Here is a 22,879-nt window from a genome sequence, read left to right as displayed (position 1 = left end):
TGGCGGTTTTTCTTCTTTTTAATATGGGCTGTAACTATTCTTCTTTTTTTCTTGTCATGAATTTCCTTTAATCAATTAGACCTCTCACTATAAATAACTCAATGAGTTGTAATAAATATTGAGTAAAGATGATAAACTCAATGAATAAAATACATTTTATTTCTAAAGGTTTTGCTAACCAGTAGCAACGGTTAAGCATAACTACTACATATTAAAATCTAAAAATTCATAATTAATTGTAATATTAAATTAAATTTGATTTAATCATAATTAATATAGTTTTATTTTATTTGAAAGACAACAATACCATTAAATATTGTACAATTATTATAATATTTTATTTTATGTTTATAAATAATAGTTAAAAAATAATAAAATAACTATATTTTAATATTATTAAAAATTAAAATATAATTAAACATAAAAAATTTAAATTAAAAGAAAAACTAACAAAAAATAGTATTAAACATCTAAAAAATTTATAAAAAATAAAATAAAAGTTAGAGTATCGATTTAAGATTTAATTGATTTTTCAAAATGCTTATTTTTATTGTTTAAAAATTTTAAAAGATATTTTTGTTATTATAAAATTAGTTATACGTATTTATATTATTTTAATTAATAAAATTAATTATTTCAGCCAATAATGTAAAGATGATAAAAATCAATATGTATTTATTATTTCTTAACTACTATCCTTAAACTACTGTTAGCATTTTCTTATTTTTAATTATAATAGACCGGATAATAAAAATTAATTCATTTTGGTTTGTTCAAAATGTAACTAAGAAAATCAATCTATCTATTAATATTTTTTTCATTAATGGATATCTAATCCAACTAGGAAAATAATAATTTAAAAAAGTAAGAAAAAAACAATTTCAAAATTATATTTAATATAAAAATTTTGGATTTCTTAAAACGATTTTAAAAATGTAGTTCTGAAGTTTTAGAAAGTTAAATCAAAGAAAGATCTAATTATATGAAACATTTTAAACCAAATTTAAAAATATATTTGATTTTAAAATTAAAAATTAATAAAAATTTAATTATAAAAATTGATTAGATTAATTTTGATGCACGATATATTAATACAAGCCGATGAATTTGGAAAAATAATCAATAGATAATTAATTGTCCATAAAACTGAATGGATAAATTTGATCCTAATACAAATAAATATATCGTTGACGTAAGGTCCACTTATATTTTAACCCTTTATTTTAAGGATTGCTCCAATCTAATGGATCTTAGAGCTGGTCCAAAGGAAAAACCAAACCCTAAGTCTGTCATAACACATTCATTCTACTCACTTTCAGAAACGACCCCTTTCCCTTAGAGCTGCAGTCGTCTCTCTCTACTAGGGTTTGGTACCACCTTGGTCAAGTAAGTTCGAACCAGTTCATTTCTTTTCCACGTAAGTTGTTTCCTCATCACGTGCTTGCATTTTCTGCTACGGTTACTCTGAGTAACTTATGTCCCTACTGTTCCTTTAATTTTTTCCAGCTCCTTAAGTTGTTCCTTGAGCTGGCGTGCCCCACTGGTTAGAGTTGAGGTCCTGTTCGAACCAGTTCATTTCTTTTCCACTTAAGTTGTTTCCTCATCCCGTGATTGCATTTTCTGCTACGGTTACTCTGAGTAACTTATGTCCCTATTGTTCCTTTAATTTTTTCCAGCTCCTTAAGTTGTTCCTTGAGCTTCCGTGCCCCACTGTTTAGAGTCGAGGTCCTGTTCTAGCCATTTCCAAGTAAGGGAAGCTAGAACATTTTTGTCTGATGTGGTAGCGGTTTATTCTATCTTTGAATTCACGATTCTTGATGAGATTTTGTGCTGCTGCGGATGCATGGGATGCCTAGATTTTGTTTGGTATATGTATATGGCTGATGCAGGTGCGAACAGTCGAGAACTGGTAATCTCGCCCTAGCGAGCTTGTCTCGCCTAGGCGAGATCAGTAGAGGCTCGCCCAAACCCCTTTCACGCGAGTTGTCACTCAGGCGACCACACTTTATTTTGAGCGAGAGAATGCCTCGCTCAGGCGAAGGGGGTCTCGCCTAAGCGAGACTGCGCTGAAGGCCACTGTTCCTATTGTCGAGCTCTCGCCTGCGTGAGAATCTCTCTCGCTTGAGCGAGACTTTTCTGCTTGAGCGACGAGCTGGGCGAGAGTGCATCCTGGTTTGATATTCTTCTTATTCTTGGATGTTTGGCATGTATTTGATTGGATTATTATATAATAGCATGAAGTGAATGAATATGCATGAATGATATGGTGAATAGGTTGTAAATGATAGGTGTGGTATGATCTTGGCATGTGATTTTATATGGGATGGTTGGTTATTAACGTGGCATGGTATTGGTATGAGCGGAAATTCTATATTCATGGATTGGGAAGAATGAGTTGGTATGGATTTCACATGTGATATGAATGAGGATTGGTTATAGAGGTTGGCATGAGGTTTCTATGCATGATATATATTACTGGTTGTTTGAATATGATTGGTCTGTGGTCAGTACGTAATTCCATGGGCCTCTAGGTGAGACCTCATGGTGGTGCTTCAGTGGTCGGGACGTAATTTCATGACCCTTGTTAGTGGGAGTTCATGGTAGTGTCCCATCTATATAATTTAGTAAGGATTCAAGGTAAGGTTGCATCCTGACGCTCTAAGGAGTCAGTTAGTCTCACATAGAGCGGACTGACTCTTGTGGTGAGACTAGCAGAAGGCCTGAAATTCATTAAGGGCTAACCTTGTGTATGGGGGATCGAGACATTGTAACACTTAACTCGGGGGTGAGCAGCTCGGGGGTGAGCAGAGAAATCCACCACAAGTGCAAGCATCTTGTGTGTGGGGGATGTAAGATCCGCGGAAATTAATTAATTAAATAAATAATTAATTAATGAATGCGGATAAGTAGTGTATTTATGACATTAAATTTCAATGGGTATGACGTGGAGAAATGCTAGCTTAAGTGGTTGAGAGTACTTTGATTGTGTGAGAGGACTTGGGTTCGAGTCCTATGTTTGTCGTTGTGTGTTATTTAGTTATTATTGTTTTAATAATATGTTGGAGCATGTTTGTATTATATAATACTTGAATTGTGTGAGTTGGTAAGGAACATGAGTTAGCCTAATGGTTAGTATGATTTGGCTTTGGCTTGGTTGAGGGTTCGAATCTTGGTGAATTCAAATTTGCTTTCTTTTTGCGAAATAGTTAATATGGCTTGAATATGAAAGGGTAGAGACAACCCTAGTAGAAAGGGGCAGCCAAGGGGCTGAAAAATAACTAAATGATGGGCCTTGAATAGAAATTAAAATACAATTAAGGCTATTTTCGTTTTTGCACTTACCATCACTATTAAGGCACCTATAAAAGGCCAGAATTTTGTGAAAAGAGGGTTTCTGCAGTTCTGGTTTTGTATCATTTGTGTGTGGAGCGAATTGGAGAGGATTGAGAGAGTTCCTAGGGCAAATTGTGGAAGCACTAAGGGATTTTCGTGTTAGGCAAGAAGAAGAGCTGTAACCTTATACTTTTGCAAGGGGAAATTCCAGGTTAGGGGACTTGAGCCGAATTTCTATGTTTATAGTGTCATTTTGCATGATCTGTGATGAAATTGTGTTCTGAATTTCGTGTTGCACCTGAGGGAATTAAGGGTTTTGGGTTTTGGTACTGTTCTATTGAATGTTGGCCTAAATGCATGAGTATATTGGGGTTATGCATGGTATATACTATAATTATGCAAAGTTGTGTTGTTGGGGGGCCTATTTTTCGTGTTCAGTTATGCTCATAGGTCTAATGTGATTGTTCTGAATGAATGGTATGAAATTGGAGTGTGTTTTGGGTTCGATTACTGATGTTGTGCGCGTAAAACAGTGCCCAAGCCTGTAATTCTCGCTCAAGCGGGCTGGACTCGCCTAGGCGAGAGTTGCAGGGTTTGAGTTTCAGGCTCTGCTCGAGCATCTCGCTCAAGCGGGGTAATTTAGTCTTGGGCGACAGGCCATCTTGCTTAGGCGAGTGTGCCTCGCCCAAGCGAGAACTCGCGTGTGTATTGTGTGTTTTGGTTGCGTATCTCGTGCAGGCAGGATGGAGGGTTTTGAGCGAAGGTGCATCTCGCCCGGGTGAGAGTCTTTCGCCTAAGCGAGAGTTCGAGAGTGGTTCCACTGTTTTGTTGAACTTGTCGCCTGGACGAGGAAGTTTTATCCTAGGCGAGCGAGGGTCTCGCCCAAGCGAGTATGAGCTCACTTAAGCGAGATTACGTGGGCTGCAGAGGTTCTAGAGGCTCGCTCAAGCTAGTGGGTCTAGCTTAAGCGAGATAAGCTGGAGCGGTTGAATAAAGGCTCTTAGTTTAAGCGAGCAAGGGTGAAGATGTACGTTTCAAGGCAGGTGTTTCTGCTGTATTTGTGAGATGAGATGGAACTTGTAAGAGGTGGTCTACATGGCTTTTAGAATATCTCATTGGTGGGCTTGCTGGTGTTCCATGGGTTGTGACCCGGAACGTATCCTTGAGTTGTGGCTCGGGATAAGGGTTAAGCACGTGGCATTTTATAGGTTGTGGCCCGGAATGACTTCCCTTGAGTTGTGGCTCGGGATAGCGGATGAACATGAGGTACCTTTGAGTTGTGGCTCAGGTTGGCGATTGTTGCTGGTGTGAATGTGCTGGTTGTGGCCAGTACGGACGGGTCCAGATGGATTGCCCTCCTCAGTGTTTGCTGACGATTTTGGTAGTCCTGGGACGTTACGGATTATGTTCGTAATTGGGAACTCCACCTGGCGTTACAGTGTGTGATCTGTAGCATGGTTTCCGCACGTGCTCTATTGGTTGTGGCCGATAGGTGTGGCAGCAAGGCGCCTTGAGATACTTAATAGAAGATGTAAACCACTACTAACATGGTTGTGGCCATGTGGAAGAGCTGGAATGAGTCTCCCTGATGTACATTAATATACATGGTTGTGGTCATGTGGAAGGAAGGTAACGAGTCTTCCACGAGGTGCATCTGTATACATGGTAGTGGCCATATGATAGAAATGGAGTAAGTTCAGGGGGAAATGAAAGGATATTGTATATGGTTGTGGTCATGCGGTATAAGGGAAGAATTTTTGTTTAATAAATGTGTTATTTTTTATCATTTATACATGTATATGTGTGTTGGCATATTCTATGTTGCTTTATCTGTTAGCTCACCCTATTTGTTTGTGTTTGGCGATGATCGTGTACGCGGTACACGTGAGCAAGTGATGATGCAGGTGGAGCTTGTGAGGCTTAGCTACGAAAAGGTGATGATTATGGGATATTTTTCTTTGTTTTTCGCAGTTTTGTATTTATGGACTTATTGCTAAATTAATAAAGTTTTAAATTTCCCGTGTTTTGGGAAATGAGGTATTATTAATTGTTATGTAATTACTTCTTTTATTTTATTTTATTAAATTCGTAATATCCTGACGGGATGTTACAGGGGATCGAGACATTATAACACTTAGCTCGGGGGTGAGCCGAATTGGAAGTTCGTTCGATTGATTCAATATCCATAAACCTGGAAAAGAGAGTGGATACTTGGAATGGGCGTATAACAAGAATTCTTGGCATTCCTTGGGGATTCTTCATTAGTGTTGAGCTAACTATAGCGCAAAGTCGTATTTCTTTGGTTAATCAAATTCAAAAAGTTTATCGATCCCAGGAAGTTCACATTCATAATAGACATATAGAAATTATTGTGCGTCAAATAACATCAAAAGTATTGGTTTCAGTATGCGGATGAGTTGAGTCTAAATGTATTGTTTACGAGTCATAACATGATTTGGGTGATTCCGCTGCATAATCTACCTGGACTGAACTTCTTTTATTTGGGCTTTTCCCCTAGGACTATAACCCATGTTGTATGAAATGAGGTTTATACTCCAAGACCACGTCATTATATTTCTGTGTGATACCTCTTTAATTAAATTAAATACGATGTTAAAGTTGACATAAAAATGAAGATCAATGCCACTTATAATGTTATTTTACCTTTTGCTTTGTTGATTGTATTAAAATTCTATCATTATTATCATAACATTTGGAATCTTTGCTTGATAGAAAAACTCAATTAGTTAACTTAGTTTAAAAACGATTTTTTATATAAATTAGCATAATAAGTAATAATAAATACAAAAGAAAGGATAAAATAAGTAAACCATGATAGATTATACCATTTCCAAGATACAATAACATTATCTTTTTAACTTTCTTAAAGCCCAACTATTAGTTAGTTGGATAATGGTATTCATACCCTATTGCAGAGAAATTATGACAAATATATCGTAATTACTCTTTCTTTCAAGAAAGAACAACTTTCCTAAAAAAATTTGAGTAACAAAAATGAAGCCTCCAACTAGCTCATCTTCATCTTTAAATAAGCTTTCAAAAATCCCAGTTCCATTTAGAGGGAAACATAGCCTCAAAAGCATTGTACACACTTTGAATATCAAGTTTATCTGAAAACCAACAACATGATGAGACCCTCTTTACCTAACTATAATATATATAGCTTGCTTCTGACAAGTAACATCCACATGAACATTATGAACACCGATTAGCTAGGAAAAACCAAATGAAAACCACCGTTTTAGTGATAATCATCGAGACATCCATTGAAATTAAGACTAAATTTGTTATCATGCATATCCTGCCATTCCAACTGTTGAGCTCACCCGATTTGCCTTATGAGAAACTGGTGTGGTTGTTGCCTTTGTGAAGTACATGTAGTAGTATACGTTCAGAATCATGGTTGCAACAATGAAAACTGCGCCAGCAACAAAAACACCTTTCCGCAAGGCTTCACAGGAAAAGTTCTGAGCATAAATCATTCCACGGTATTTGGTATGATAGGCATTCTTGGTTGCCCCTGCTATCAAACACGCTTCTGCCACCAGAAAAGTGATCCTGGGAATGCATAAAAAAAGTGATCTCGATGAATGATCTTACATTTCCATGACAATTATGTGGTCTTTATTCAATGAGTCGTATATTGTAAGTTGTTGGGACCAGAAACTTAATATGAGTAACGAGAAAAATGATATTTTTAAGTTGGTTGAATATCAGAAGCATACATTTGAAACATATATCATTCTTACACTTCTTTGATAATGCGAAATAGAAATTGTTGTATAAGAATTTAGAATTCATACCAAGAAGAAAGAAAATATATAATGGACCACGCTCGATTTCCCCCAGGTGTTAAGGGCCTCCCAAAGCACATGCACTTTGTCACTCCCATTAACAGTGATTCACCTGAAAGAAGAAACAGGAAAGCACCCACTCCATAACCAGTCGCAACATCTGAACTGTAGCTGCAATATGTTTCATTTGTTTTTTCAATTTTGAACATGGTTCCCTGACAAGTAAGAGCAAAGAAAAAAAGGGCCAGCCTTGTCAATGCAAATTAACAAGAATATTAAAAGTAAAATAGATACAGTAGTACAACTTATTTAAGGCAAACAATGATTGCAAAAACTTTAACTGAAGGGTGGTAGAGGTAAATGCAGCAACAACTATGTCTAGACTTTCCATTATGCAAGTTGCATTGTAGGGTGATAAATTCACCATGACTCTGAATTACAGTGCTGGATATGCTCTATAAAAGTGTTATTTTATCGTTTAACATGTTATTTCCCATCGAAGGTGCTCTTTTATAACCAGTCAACACCAACCAATAGATCAACAAGTTCCTTTAACAGTCATATATTTTCCTTCCTGTTCACATGGAAGGAGAAGTGGCAAAAAATGGCTTACAAAAGCATGAATGACACAACAAGAACTGCGGCAAGCATTTAAAAGTGAGTTGATTTTCAGGATCAGTTGCACTGATTATGGGGGTTAGGTAGAGGTCCTTCCCAAAATTAAAAAATCAGGTCATTTGAACCAAATACCAAGAAGAACTAGCGACTGACAAACAAAATTCTTCAATGACAAAAAAGGCTCTATGTTTGATAGGGATCTTTAAGATAAGACTATAGACGAAAATAACATGTTCAAGTCAAGGCATTTAGATGTGGCTATCAAGCTGGAAAAAATGCATGATAAGCAATTTTTTCATCAATTATATGCAATCCAATTCAGACTCAGGCTCAAGCTCAGTCACACAAATAAGGTATGCTCCTTTAAGAAACTCTTGAGAACAGACAATATAAAGAGTTTATGTCATATCATTCCCAACACAATTATTTTGGCGTTGTACCACTTGCCAAGGGGCAGAGAAAAAGCAAATGAACCCTTTACATGTTGTGGGTGTAATTGGGAAAAGATAATTCTTATCAGCAGAGTATTTGAATAACAATCGAATAGGACAAGCTGTAGAATTCCCAATCATCTTATTATTGAATACACAGCTATAAGTAAGCTTATATCCAGTATTGTGACATGATGAATAAAGTAACTAGAACATTTGTTCGTATTCTTGTTAAACTGAATTATACTGACAGTAAAATCTTTCCAGAGGTTGTACGAACCAAAAGCTAGTTACTCAAGATTTGGAGCATTATTAATGGTTGAGGAAACAATGCTGAGATTCTCACATCAAAATACATCCAATCATGCATTAGAGAAACACATAAATCTAGTTCTGTTATGATAAGTACCCAAGCACTTAGGAAACCGACGTTAAGAGAGTGAAATTTAAGTCTGACTCAACCTCACAAAATCGACTTAATAGGATAAGGTTTGCACCCACCTATAATTTGGTTATATCTCTAATAAATAAGGAATCTCCAACATACCCTTTCTTGTCAAAGAATAACATCTAGAGTGTGGAACTAAAGGACCCAACAAACTTAACTAGTATAGAATCTTAATGACTCCAATACTATTCTAAAGTATAAGAAAGTATAAGAGAGAAACATTGAGTTGAAAAATGATGAATAAACAATATGCTCCAGTGTGTTCATTGTACAACAATTTATAAAAATGTACTTCCTTTTCCTCTGTCTATCCCACCACTAATTACATATCATACATAACCTTTCGTTTCTCTTCATTGTAAATGTCTTGTTAAAATAAGATGTCTCTACTTGATGCTTTTATTAACACAGTGAACAATGTGTACTGAATTGACCGTACAGAAGGTCCAGCTTCTCTCTCGTTACCAAAGTAATGCAAACTTCACTATGTGTGTATTAAAGCACACCAAAAGATAACAATGCAAATTTTGGTTTTCTCTAAGTTTACAAATTACAATCATTAGCCAAGAAACTTATATTTTTTTTTTATTAAAGAATTCATCCTGAATAGATTGTTAATACGTCCTACTGGCTTGATCATTTTCACTAAATAATTTATTAAATCCCTAAAATTTTAGAATGGGTTTCATTAATGTACACCTTACAGAAATATACATGGATCAAAATCCTCTGCATTTCTTCTATTACAAAAGTTTTAGGAAAATAAATTAATTGTTACCAAATGGTTATATCCCTTCTAATCAAATTCTTAACAATTTTACTATTTCGGTAACACAATAAATAAAACCATTATTTCCCTCTTCTGGTGACTTAATGTTGGAAAACAGGTTCCAGAAGATTTGATTACAGAAAGGCTAATGTTAGTGTTATCTTAAGTTTCAAAATTTTCAGGGTTTTAGAGACATACATACCCACAAGGCCCCTAAACCCTAAACTCAATAAGCCCAAAATAAGCTTCCATCTAAGGACTTACAGAAATAAAATAAAATAAAATAAAATGAGGTAAAATAATTTTCTGGTAATCTAAATGAACTTCCATCTATAAAAGTTACTCTTTCATGTAAGAAAAAAATACATTAATAGAAAAAGATAGTTCTTAACATTTAATTAACAATCATTTAAATTACTCTATTGAAATTTAATATAAAAGTGGAGTACTAAAAATAAAACTTCAATTAAATCAAGAATATTTTAGAGATTTTTCATATATTTTTTTCTTGTATACAATAACGCGTGAGAGAGAGAGTAAGTGTATTAGTTTCATTAACAAGATAAGCGCAATTCATTAAAGCTCAGTTCATTTCATCGTTTTCATATTCTTTATAAGTGGTTATGGAAAAGGGAAGGCAACTACAAAACCCAGACATAAATTTCAACATAGATCTATGTCAAATTGCGAAGATACGACCCAATTATCTTCGCGCGGAAACACTAAACATACGAGGAGGTAGGCTACTAAAAGCGAACAAAAGCAAAAAAAAAAAAAAAAAAAACCCTTAACAATGTAAATAAAATTAAAGTGTGTGGATGAGAAAAAAAAAAAGTGGCTTACGACGCTTCGTCTCCTCTCGGCGGCAATGGCGAAGCCAAACGCGACCAAGCTCAACACAACGACCAAAAGGTGGACGAGAGTGGACCCTCTTCCCTCTGCCATCTCTAGCTGCAGCGAAGGTCTTCACTCTCTCTGGGAAAATGGGTTTGTGTGTGTACCTGAGTTGAGAGAGAGTGTGAGTGAGAAGGTGCAGTGAAAAAAGTGTGAACAAAGTGAATGCTTTTGCTGATTCGCGGTCTAATAATGTAAAGCGATTGTTTCTTCAATAAAGTTCCTGGAGAGAGATGGAGAATGTTGGACTCACGCGCCAGTACAGAGATTGTATCATACGTCCCTTTTAGAGGGTAGAGAAGAATGATTGAAGTGGGTGTCACTTTATGAGATAGCCAAGGAATGTCGGTTTTAACCACGCGCCTGGTCGCGGTGGTATTATCATTTTCAAGGCAACAGTAATTTCAGTTTTGCAAATTTTTATTTATTGCTGTTTTCTGATTTCTGTACTGGACTTCCCCGTCTCAGTTAGAAACAATGTGCAGTTTTATTGTAAGTACAGTATAATTACTAATTTGGTAGTTTTGGTTAAGTTCCGTTCAATTTAATATTTTAATTATTAAAAAAATATTTAATTTGGTTTGTAAAATTTTTAATTTTTTTTAATTTTTTTTTTAATTTTTAATTTTTTTTTTTGTAAAAATTTATAAACTGTCATGTGTCAGTTTACCGTCATATCACGTGACAGTTTATAATCATGACACATGACAATGGTAATAGTTGTTTTTAATTTAGTACCTCAATTCTTTAAAACAAGGGTTAAGTATGTTTTTAATCTCTGAACTTTGGTCAAAAATCGAAACTTTGATAAATTATGGTCCTTAAACTTTAAAAATAAATGAATATAGTCTTTTTAACTCAATTACTTTTTTTCAACATGTCGAATGCGTTTCATGTTAATATTGGAGTTGTTTATGCCGTTTGACACATTCTCGACTATATATTTACTGAGAAATGCATTCAAAATCTAAAAAGAAGTTAACAAAATTGAGTTAAAAGGACTATATTCATTCATTTTTTAAAGTTTAGGACCAAAATTTATCAAAGTTTCGGCTAGGAACGAATTTCAATTTTGGGTCAAAGTTCAGGGACTAAAAACATACTTAACCCTTAAAACAATCCAATTTTGTCTTCTCCAATTTGAGACCAAATTAGTAAATAAACTTAGTTACAACTTATATATAAATGTTACAATAACTTTTTTTAATATATACATCAAATTATTTCACCTAAATACTTACATTATTTTATTTTTTACATTTTTTACCTTTGTAATTTTTTACACTTGAAATTTTTTACACTTGTAAAAAATAAAATAATTTAAATATTTAGATGTAGTGATTTGATGTATAAATTCAAAACAATTATTTTAACATGTATATATAAGTTATAATTAAACTTAGTTACTAATTTGGTCTCAAATTGGTAAGAATAAAATTGGATCGTTTTTAAAGAATTGGGGTACTAAACTGAACAAGAGGACTAAATTGAAAACAATTATTATCACTGTCATGTGTCATGATTGTAAGTTGTCACGTGGCACAATGATAAACTAACATGTGGCAGTTTTTAAATTTTTTGAAAAAAGAAATTAAAAATTTTAAAAAATTAAAAATTCAACGGCTTGATACGTGTCCTGTACGGACACAGTGATAACTTCAACTTAACGGAGATGACCAAATTGAATCCTTTTAAATAATTGGGGTACTAAATTGAACAAACCAAAAGTATGGGACCAAATTGAACTTAACCAAAAAATTGGAGTATCAAATCAGTAATTATACTTTCAATTTTTAGGCTCGATTTGGTTACGAAGATGGATTCGAGGGATTCGAGGGTTTAGATAGCAAAATGAGCTTCTTTGTTTTAAATGTACCAGTATCATAATCTCATCTTCATCCCTATAATAAAAATTCATCATCATTTCCATCTCAAATCCATCATGTATACAACTTTTGATTTATTCTCATTCCTACTGGGTAATGGATATATTCTTATACCCATACACATACCCATTCTTTTACTGTTCCAAATATCAATTAAATAACTTTTATAAAAAAATTTAAAAATCACACCAAAGGAATCATGATACTATCAAATATTCGATATTAAAATAACATATTCTTTTTCTTTTCATGATGTCAAATATTAAGAAAAATATTATAGTAGTATAAATCTCAAATTAAAGTATCAAATAACAGCTAGAGAAAATTTAAAAAACTTAACAATTACACATTACTAAAATTTTATAATAACCAAAATATTTATTAATTTTACAAATGATCAGTGGTTTCATTTGTATTCGATCCACCTACACATAGAAAAAAAATGAAAAATTAGATATGATATAATAATTGAAATTGAAAATTTTAATTACTAGAATATAATGTATCTTCTTCATCAGATTCATTTTCACTCATGAGACCAGTACTGTCAAAGTACTGATACAATGCATGGCGATGAAGATCGTCCCGCCAGGCGATACTTGCAAGAGTAGTGGTTGTAGAGGCGCTTAGTGCCTAGCAACGAATGTGTACCGCCAAGCGGTCTGGAACTGTGTTTCGCCTAGCGACTCTGGAGCACCACCAGGCGATAATAAAGTGCATAGTGGCTGTTTGTTTTTTATGTGCGTGGTCTACAAGGCTTTGGTGATACCTTAAAGATCGACTTACTGGTATGTTTCTTGAGTTGTGGCTCAGAACGTATCCTTTGAGTTGTGGCTTAGGATAGAGGGTAAAACACGTGGTATTCCTTGAGTTGTGGCTCGGAATGACATCTCTTGAGTTGTGGCTCGGGATGGCAGATGAACTCGAAGAATCCTTGAGTTGTGGCTCGGATTGGCGAGTGTTGTTGATTGAGTGTGCGAGTTGTGGCTCGTACAGATAGGTCCAAAAGATTGCCCTCCTTGGTATCTAGCAAACGAGTTTGGTAGTCTTGGGACGTTATGAACTATGTTTCATACTGGGAACTCCACCTGGCGTTACATAGTGTGGTCTGTAGCAGGTTCCCGCACGTGTTCTACAAGTTGTGGCTTATAGGTGTGGCAGCAAAGCTTATTGAGGTATTCACCCAAAAATGTAGAGCATGGAGAACATGGTAGTGACCATGTGGCTTGAGGTCAAAGGAGAGAGTTCCTTTTATGTGTGTGCTTATATATTTTAATTGTATATATGTTTTATACTATTAGCTCACCCTATCCACTTATTTAAATAGGTGTTTCTCAATTTCATTTGATCAAATAATTTTTAGGTCACACATTTGATTATCTTTACTCCTTTAGAAATCATATTTAAATTATTTGTCCTTTTTATTTATTTTGTTGTTCATTTATCTTTACATTTGAATAATTATTTCAATTCAAAAAAATAGTTACTAAAATTAGTAAAATAAAAAAATTGAAAAATATTTTTGTATTATAAATAATTATTTAAATTTAAAATATAATAATTAAGAGGATATAAAATTGAAAAAATAAAAAAGGACACCAAAGATGTTTATCTCTTTAGGTTAAAATACTTCATTGGTTCACGTTTTTGTTCAAAAATCTCAATTAGGTCCTAAGATTTTTTTTAGTCTCAATTATGTCCATATTTTTTAAAATGCATAACAATTAGGTTCATTCCGTTAGTATGGTGGTAACAGTGTTAAGGATGTGCCACGTGTCAGCTCCTCATTTTTTTGATTTTTTTTTTTGAAATTTATTCATGCCATGTGTCACGTCAATATTGTGCTACGTGTCAAGTCGGTAAGGTGACACGTGTCAAGTCATTGTCTGAATCTCAATTTGGTTCATATATTTGTTATTTTGATTATATTTCAGTTCATTTTTTTTAAATATTTATTTTAACTTATTTAAATATATTTAAAATTTTAAAATAAATGGACTGAAATGTAATCAAAATAATAAATATATGGACCAAATTGAGATTCAAACAATGACTTGACACGTGCACCTGTAACATCCCTGACTATCCCTCCTCGGGCCCCAGAGGCTGTCAGGTTACTACAGCCCAATGATGGGTTGGGGTGCATTGGGCTGTAGTAACCTGACAGCCTCTGGGGCCCGAGGAGGGGTAGCCAGGGATGTTACATCACCTAACTTGACATGTGACATGAATAATTTAAAAAAAATTCAAAAAAATTCAAAAAAGATGAGGAGCTAACACGTGGCACATCCTTAACACTGTTACCACCATACTAACGGAATGGACCTAATTGTTACACATTTTCAAAAATATGAACCTAATTGAGACTAAAAAAAAAATTAGGACCTAATTGAGATTTTTGAACAAAAACGTGGACCAATGGAGTATTTTAACCATCTCTGTATATATGTAGTTATATTATTATTATTATTATTATCATCATCATCACTACGCGATATTATTATAATAATATATTATTGTTATTATTATAGTTAAACATACATTTTACTTTCATTTACTACGGGATTATATCTCAATTACTTGCACTTTTTATTTGTTTTGTTGTTCATTTTATCTCTATATATGTGAAATTATTTGAATTAAAAAAATAGTTACTAAAAAAAGTAAAATGATAAAACTGACAAATAATTTTTTATTATGAATAATTATTTAAATTTAAAAAATAATAATTAGGAGGATAAAATTGTAAAAACAAAAAAAGACACAAAAATTGTCTATCTCTTTATATATTTAGTTGTTCTATTATAATAATAATAATAATTATTATTATTATTATTATTACTACTAGTGTAAACACAAGCGCTTGTGTGTATGCATTTTTTAAATATGCGTGATATTATATTAGTAGGTGATAATATTGTAATGTTATTAAGTTAATATATAAAATAAAATTATATTTATTAAAAATAAAGTGAAATATATCAGAACAGATGAAAGAATAACCATTGATAAATAAAGAAGAAGAGAAGAAGCAGAGATAGACGATTTTATAAAAAGCTTGTAATAGTAACGGGCAATTTTTAAAAATTTAATAAATTATTATATTTAAAGGGTAAATTTGATATTTTGAAATGTGGACACAAAAGAGGGAATCCTCTTTATATATTGTTATAGATTACTAGCGAAAACATAGGCGTTACCGTGCTTGTGTGTTCGCATTTTTTAATTTTCATAGAAATTTGAGTTAAAATCAATAAAGAATACATAATTGTTAAAATTAAAAAAATAAAATATGTATAGAAAAGAAATTTTTAAATTAATTGTTAAAGAGAAAAAAAAAAGAATAACGATTAAATTAATAATTGAGAGTAAAACTGAAATAACAATGGGATATTATAGCTTATGTATTGGTATAGATTATTATTATTATTGTTATAATAATAATAATTATTATTATTAGTATTAGCACTATGGGATATTATAATGGTATTATTATTATTATTATTATTATTATTATTATTATTATTATTATAGTTAGACACACATTTTAATTTTATTAACTACTAGATCATATTTGAATTACTTATCTTTTTTATTTGTTTGGCTACTGATATATATTTTTATATATAATTATAAATTATCATTATTATCGTTAACATTAGTATTAATATTAACATTGACATTAGTATTTGTAGTATAAACATTATTATTATCATTAGTTTGTTATGATTGGTATCATTATTAATTTTATTATTATTATTATTATTACTATTTATAGTTGGTGTTATTAGTATAAGTGCTTTTATAATTATAAAAAATCTTTATTATACTAAATATTTTTGTTAAATAGATTTTTAATCTTTTTAAAAATTTTACAATTTACAATTTATATTAATATTATTATTAATATGTTTAATGGTTAAATCAATATAATAACAATTATATTATTATTTTAAAAAGATTTGAAATGAAAATAAAAAATAAAAACATCGTGCGTACATGCATGAATCATAGACTATTATAATTATTTCGTAAAATCAATTGACTATACTATATTATATCAATTTTATTTATTATATTTAAAACTGAATTTACGACTTTATTACTTTAATAATAACATTTACATCGATATAACCCAATTTTCATGATATTTATTATTTTATTTTTATATTATTATTATTATTATTATCATTTATGACTATAATTATTAATATTATTATCAGCTCTAACTATAATTTTAATTATTATTATTAGTATTATTATTAACTATAATTATTTTACAAACAATAATTATTATGATCATTATTATTACCAACTATAATTATTATTACCAACTATAATTATTATTATATTACTACTATTGTTATTATTATTAATAAGAACTATAATTATTATAATATTTATTATTATTTTTTTTATTATTATTATGGTTAGATATACATTTTACTTATTATGTAGGAATCATGTTTCAATTACTTCTCATTTTTATTTGTTTTGTTGTTCATTTATCCTTACATTTGAACAATTATTTCAATTCAAAAAAATAGTTACTAAAATTAGTAAAATAATAAAAATTAAAAAATTATTTAAATTTAAAATATAATAATTAAGGGGATAAAATTAAAAAAACAAAAAAGGACATCAAAGATATTTATTTCTTTATAAATGAAGTTGGATTATTATTATTTTTTTATTTGTACGAGATATTATTTTAGTGTTATTATTATTATTAACTATTATTGTTATTATTATTATTATTATTATAGTTAGACACACATTTTACATTTATTTACTATGGAATCATATCTCAATTACTTGCATTTTTTATTTGTTATTTGTTCATTGTATCTCTTTATGTGTGTGATTATTTAAATTAAAAATATAGTTACTAAAATTAGTAAAATGATAAAAGTAACAACTATTTTTTTATTATGAATAATTATTTAAATTTAAAAAATAATAATTAAGAAAATAAAATTGTAAAAACAAAAGAGACATAAAAAATGTATATCTCTTTATATATGTAGTTGTTGTATTATTATTATTTTTATCACTAGGAGATATTATTATAATGGTATTATTATTATTATTATTATTATTATTATTATTATTATTATTATTATAGTTAGACACAAATTTTAATTTAATCTACTATGGAATCATATTTGAATTATTTGTCATTTTTATATGTTTTGTTGTTGATGTATATCTTTATATATAATTATAGATTATTATCTTAATATTAGCCTTAGTATTAGTATTGACATTACAGTAAACATTCGCTTAAGTCCGCACTCATTTAAGTTCGCATCCCACATAAATCGCATTTGGAAAGGGAAAATTCTCGGATCATCGACTTTGTGACTTTATTTTCAGGAAAGATTACATAAAGTCATGTGACAATTATTTTCAATTTGTTCACATGTGGTTGTGGATTGACCATTGTGTAAGATGCGACGAAGGGTGAAGAACACACCCTTAGCTTAAATCAATTAATCCGATGATAACTAAGGAGAATCTTTTAATTCATTCATATGAATAACATAAAATAACAAATTCGTCTTGTAATATATCTCTTATATCTCATATCTCTTATATTTTCACAACCCCTACGAATTTCCAACAATCATAATATTTGATATTGTAATTATATGACCCATAATATTCTATATTGTAATATGACTCATAAAACTTTATAAGTTCACATCCCAATAAAATTTGCATCAAACTCCTAAGATCAATATGCGGACTTAAGCGAATGTCTATTATAATATTTATAGCATAAATATTATTATTATTATTATTATTATCATTAGTTAATTATTATTGGTATCATTATAATTTTTTTATTATTACTTTGATGATGGTGTTATTATTATAAGTGTTTTTTTAATTATAAAAAACATTGTTATACTAAATTATTTGCACTTTTTATTTGTTTTGTTGTTCATTTTATCTCTATATATGTGTAATTATTTGAATTCAAAAAATAGTTACTAAAATTAGTAAAATAATAAAACTGACAAATAATTGTTTATTATGAATAATTATTTAAATTTAACAAATAATAGTTAAGAAGATAAAATTGTAAAAATAAAAGGAGGAGGACACAAAAATGTGTATCTCTTTATATTATTTATGTAGTTGTTGTCTTATTACTATTTTTATCACTATGGATATTACTATAATTGTACTATTATTATTATTATTATAGTTAGACACCCATCTTTATTTTATTTACTACGAGATAATATTTGATTTATTTGTCCTTTTATTTATTTTGTTGTTGATATATATCTTTATATATAATTATAGAGTACTCTTTTACAAAATTTATGATTTATAATTTATATTAATATTATTATTAGTGTTTTTAATGGTTAAATAATTATAATAATAATTATATTATTATTCTTAAAAGATTTGAAATAAAAAAAAAGTGTATATATGCATAGGTCATAAACTATTATAATTATCTCGTAAAATCAATTAACTGCACCATATGTATTATATTTAAAACTGAAATCATTATCGCATCGCTTAGATTTTTACTACTTCATTACTTTATTAATAACATTTACAATAATATAACCTAATCTTCATGATATTTTATTACGTAATATTTTAACTACTTTATTATTTAAATATACAAAATAAAAAAAAAATGCAACCTTATGTACGGGTCAGACTACTAGTTATTGTTATAATTAGACAAACATTTTACTTTTATTTATCACAGAATCATGTTTCAATTACTTGTACTTTTTATTTTTTTGGTAGTTACTAAAATTAGTAAAATAATAAAACTGAAAAATATTTTTTTATTATGAATAATATTTAAATTTAAAAAATAATAATTAAGTGGATAAAATTGTAAAAACAAAAAAAGACACCAAAGATGTGTATCTCTCATATATGTAGTTGTTGTATTGTTGTTATTATTAATTTTATCATTATGGGATAATATTGTATTATTATTATTATTATTATAGTTAGACATACATTTTACTTTTATATACTCTGTGATCATATTTCAATTACTTGAATTTTTTATTTATTTTGTTATTGATGTATCTCTTTATATAGTTATAAATTATTGTTGTTAACATTAACACTACTATTAATATTCTCATTAATATATATTTTAAACATAAATTCATTATTATTATTATTATCATGCAATGTAAACCAATTGGAAAATGATAGTTTGAAAAAAAAATTAACAAACTTTAACAAACTACCTATTTAGGTAAAAAAAAAATGTACTACTTTATTACTTCCTATTGGTTAAAAAATAAAAAATTAATCTATTTAATTATATTTAATTCTATTCATAAAAACTTTGTCAAAGTTGTAAAAAATATTATCAAAAAATAATTTTCGAAACCAATTATTTTCCTTTTTTTCGTTACAACCGTTTGGAAATCTTATAAACGGTGTTATTCACTATTATAAAGTTATGAATTACCTTTAAATTTGTTTCTTTTTTTTTTACAGAAATTTCTTGAAAAGGAATTTTTGTAATTTAGTTGTTATAAGATTTTTTCTTGCTGATTTAAATTTTTAGAAAATTTCACATAAAAATTTTATATTTGTTGCAAATGTTTTTACAAATTTAAATTAGCAAAAAAAACATGTTAAATATATTTTAAAATTTGACAGGAAAATACTAAATTTTCAATTGATTTTTATTTTATTTTATTCGCAGGATTTTCTTACGAAACCTACTGAAAAATTATTTATTATTTAATTTTATTTCATACAAAGTTTAAATTCACAGAAAATTTATATTCTTTTAGAAAGTTTTCTATGAATTTATATTTGTTGAAAAGTTAACATAATTATAATATCAAAAATATTTAAATAGGCAAAATAAATAATTTTCATTCATAAATATTTTAAACATGTAAAGGATTTTAAAAATATTAATAATTTTAAATTTTTATTTTATTTAAATATTTCTATTACAATGACCATAAACTATAAATATTATTAATCATATTATTATCAAATTTATAAAAATATAATATCATATTTTTATGAGATAATTAAAATAGTTACACATTTTTCTATAAATAATAAATATAATATCAATTATGTTATCTTTTTAAATATAAGAAAATAAAAAAAACCCGTGTGTATGCACAAGTGTAAATAATAATAAGTACATATATTTTAAGAAAATTTCTTAAAAGCTAAAAGTTACTCTTAAAAATAATTTGTATAAGCAATTACATATTAATAAAATACCACATGATTAGTATATAAGTAGAAGTTTTAACTAAATTTACAAAATATTGAACTTGGATCTTCTCTCAAAAAAGTTATCTCCTATATCAATCCTGAAGATGTATATGAAAATAAAAATTATTGATACAATAAATAGTTATTTGTGAATAGAAGGATGTCACTAACTATCTAAAACACATTTGAAAAATATATTAAGTATAAACATACAACTAAGAAAAAGTATTATGAGTATTAATAGGATAAAACTTTAGTCATCAGATAAGTTTGAAAGGCAAGGTGATTGGGATGGAGACAATAACATTCATGGATGTAAATTAAATTTCCAATATTCTTCCCTAAAATGATTTTTGTTTCAATAACATGATTTGCAAGCCTTGTGACTATTAGTCTAGTTCCATTACAAATTCCTTCTAATTGATCTAGATTCCTCAATTACAAAGTCCTTCTGATTGATCTAGATTCCTCAATAACATAATTGGAGTTTCACTCTTTAATTTGATGTTATGATTTGGAAGATCAGTAATTGTTTCTAGTGGAGTGTTATGAACTATATCAGACCTTTCAACTAGGTCAGAGTTTAAGTGCTCATTCTCATCACCAGAAATTAAGGAAAAAATGTAATCATTAATCTTATCAATAGTTTCAATATTTGATGTCAATATAGCTCTAGACTCTAAAACTTCTAATTTTTAAAATTCTCAATAATGTTTGGATATGTAGACCGAACAATTGCATAAGTAAGATCAACAAAATTAGTGATTAATTAAAATATATGACAGTTTGGCCGAGTGGTCTAAGGCGCCAAATTTAGGCTCTGGTCTGAAAGGGCGTGAGTTCAAATCCCACAACTGTCAAAATTTGTTACTTTATTTTCCTAAATTAGGCACTAATTTTTAAAATTTTCAACTATGTTTGGATTTGTAGACTGAACAATTGCATGAATAAGATCAATATGAAATTAGTGATTAATAGAAATATGTGATAGTTTACTATGTTTGGATATGTAGACTCAACAATTGTTCATATGTGATAGTTTACTACGTTTGGATATGTAGACTCAACAATTGCATGAACAAGATCAATTAAATTAGTGATTAATAAAAATATGAGATAGATTGGTTGAGTGGTTTAAGGCATTAGATTTAGGTTTTGGTTTGAAAGGGCATGGGTTTAAATCCCACAACTATCAAAATTTATGTTACTTATTTTTGTCATCTATGATTTATTATTTTATAACTAAACCTAAAGCCCAGCTAGATGTCTTTAAAGGAATTATGGAGAAATTGTCACAATTGCATAAATAAGATCAATGAAACTAGTGACTAATAAAAACATGTGACAGTTTGGCCGAGTGGTCTAAGGCGCCAGATTTAGGCTCTGGTCCGAAAGGGCGTGGGTTCAAATCCCATAGCTGTCAACATTTAAGTTACTTATTTTTTTAATCTATGATTTATTATTTTATAACTAAACCTCTACCCTAAACTATACTCAATTTTGTTTGAATATGTAGACAGCATGAATAAGATCAATGAAATTAGTGATTAATAGAAACATGTGATAGTTTGGCTGAGTGGTCTAAGGCGCCAGATTTAGGCTCTGGTCCGAAAGGGCGTGGGTTCAAATCCCACAGTTGTCAAAATTTACTTATTTTTTCATCTATGATTTATTATTTTATAACTAAACCTCTACCCTAAACTAGAGCGATATTGTTATTCTCCGTCTTCAATGCCTAGCGAGAGATATGTATACTGAACAATTGCATGTTCTCACAACATCTTTTGGTAGTGGCATTCGAGATTTAGATTTATCAATAAGATTAACATTCTAATCCCAAGTTAGAATAGTTAAGCAATTTGCAACATTAAAGTAAGATTTATTAAATTATTGAAAAGGTGTGTACCTTGATTTCTTGTTAATCTTCTTTGGTAGTGTAAAATATCATCCACTAAGCAAGGCCACGTATTCCCAAACATTCTCATGTTTATTAATACTATTAGAAATCAACATTGTGACAAATAATTTTTTAAGGTAGTAACCTGATCCCCACTTGCTAGCTTGTTTGATAGCTTCAATGTACTTTGTATCAGCATGAAGAAATCCCATTGCAAAGCAAGCTTCTTGAAAGGAAAGATATTCACTTCCAGAAACAGTTCTGATTTCTTTGTAGCTACATGGTCCTTTAACTGCATCCAATATCATTCTTAAGTAAAACAGTTCACCAACACTTAGTGGGACCCAATTTAGTCTTCCAATAGTGTAGCCTTGTTTCCTTGGTTGCCAACATCTATTCTTAGAAAAATAGACAAGCTTTGTCACAAACTCTGTATATGTAAGAATTTTACCTTCACTGTAGATTTCATTTGTTTGCATCCATGATGTAAACATTGATTCCTTTTCACTTGGCTTAGAAAGCAATGAATCCATATCCTTTTCAT

At 29.7% G+C, this 22,879-nt stretch overlaps 1 protein-coding gene and 3 non-coding genes across 4 annotated transcripts; 3 read left to right on the top strand and 1 right to left on the bottom strand.

Annotated features, from left to right (window-relative positions):
* Nucleotides 1-6,340: 6,340 nt before the first annotated feature.
* LOC114168944 (sodium/hydrogen exchanger (DUF1218)) lies at nucleotides 6,341-10,505 on the bottom strand. The gene is made up of 3 exons (XM_028053933.2): nucleotides 10,258-10,505; nucleotides 7,158-7,363; nucleotides 6,341-6,912 (listed from the first exon to the last, which is right to left on the bottom strand). Exons 1-3 carry the CDS (start codon nucleotides 10,357-10,359, stop codon nucleotides 6,645-6,647), a joined length of 576 nt encoding a protein of 191 aa, XP_027909734.1. The 5' UTR covers nucleotides 10,360-10,505; the 3' UTR covers nucleotides 6,341-6,644.
* A 10,713-nt stretch (nucleotides 10,506-21,218) lies between these two features.
* Nucleotides 21,219-21,298, top strand: TRNAL-UAG (transfer RNA leucine (anticodon UAG)). Its single transcript has one exon. It is a non-coding gene; the product is annotated as a tRNA-Leu (tRNA).
* Nucleotides 21,299-21,781: 483 nt separating this feature from the next.
* On the top strand, nucleotides 21,782-21,861 carry TRNAL-UAG (transfer RNA leucine (anticodon UAG)). The gene has a single exon. It is a non-coding gene; the product is annotated as a tRNA-Leu (tRNA).
* A 139-nt stretch (nucleotides 21,862-22,000) lies between these two features.
* Nucleotides 22,001-22,080, top strand: TRNAL-UAG (transfer RNA leucine (anticodon UAG)). The gene has a single exon. It is a non-coding gene; the product is annotated as a tRNA-Leu (tRNA).
* The last annotated feature ends 799 nt before the right edge of the window (nucleotides 22,081-22,879 follow it).

Source organism: Vigna unguiculata, chromosome 2 (assembly GCF_037176805.1).
Source record: "Vigna unguiculata cultivar grain cowpea cultivar isolate G323 ecotype 2 chromosome 2, ASM3717680v1, whole genome shotgun sequence".
NCBI classification, from domain to species: Eukaryota; Viridiplantae; Streptophyta; class Magnoliopsida; order Fabales; family Fabaceae; genus Vigna; species Vigna unguiculata.
This window is presented reverse-complemented; position numbering and strand designations above follow the sequence as displayed.

Excerpts from the sequence above, each read along its gene's own strand:
- LOC114168944 (XM_028053933.2), bottom strand. The coding sequence starts at position 10,359 with ATGGCAGAGGGAAGAGGGTCCACTCTCGTCCACCTTTTGGTCGTTGTG. Across the intron at positions 7,364-10,257 it reads CCGAGAGGAGACGAAGCGTC|GGAACCATGTTCAAAATTGA; the intron begins GTAAGCCACTTT and ends CTTACTTGTCAG. Across the intron at positions 6,913-7,157 it reads ATATATTTTCTTTCTTCTTG|GATCACTTTTCTGGTGGCAG; the intron begins GTATGAATTCTA and ends ATGCATTCCCAG.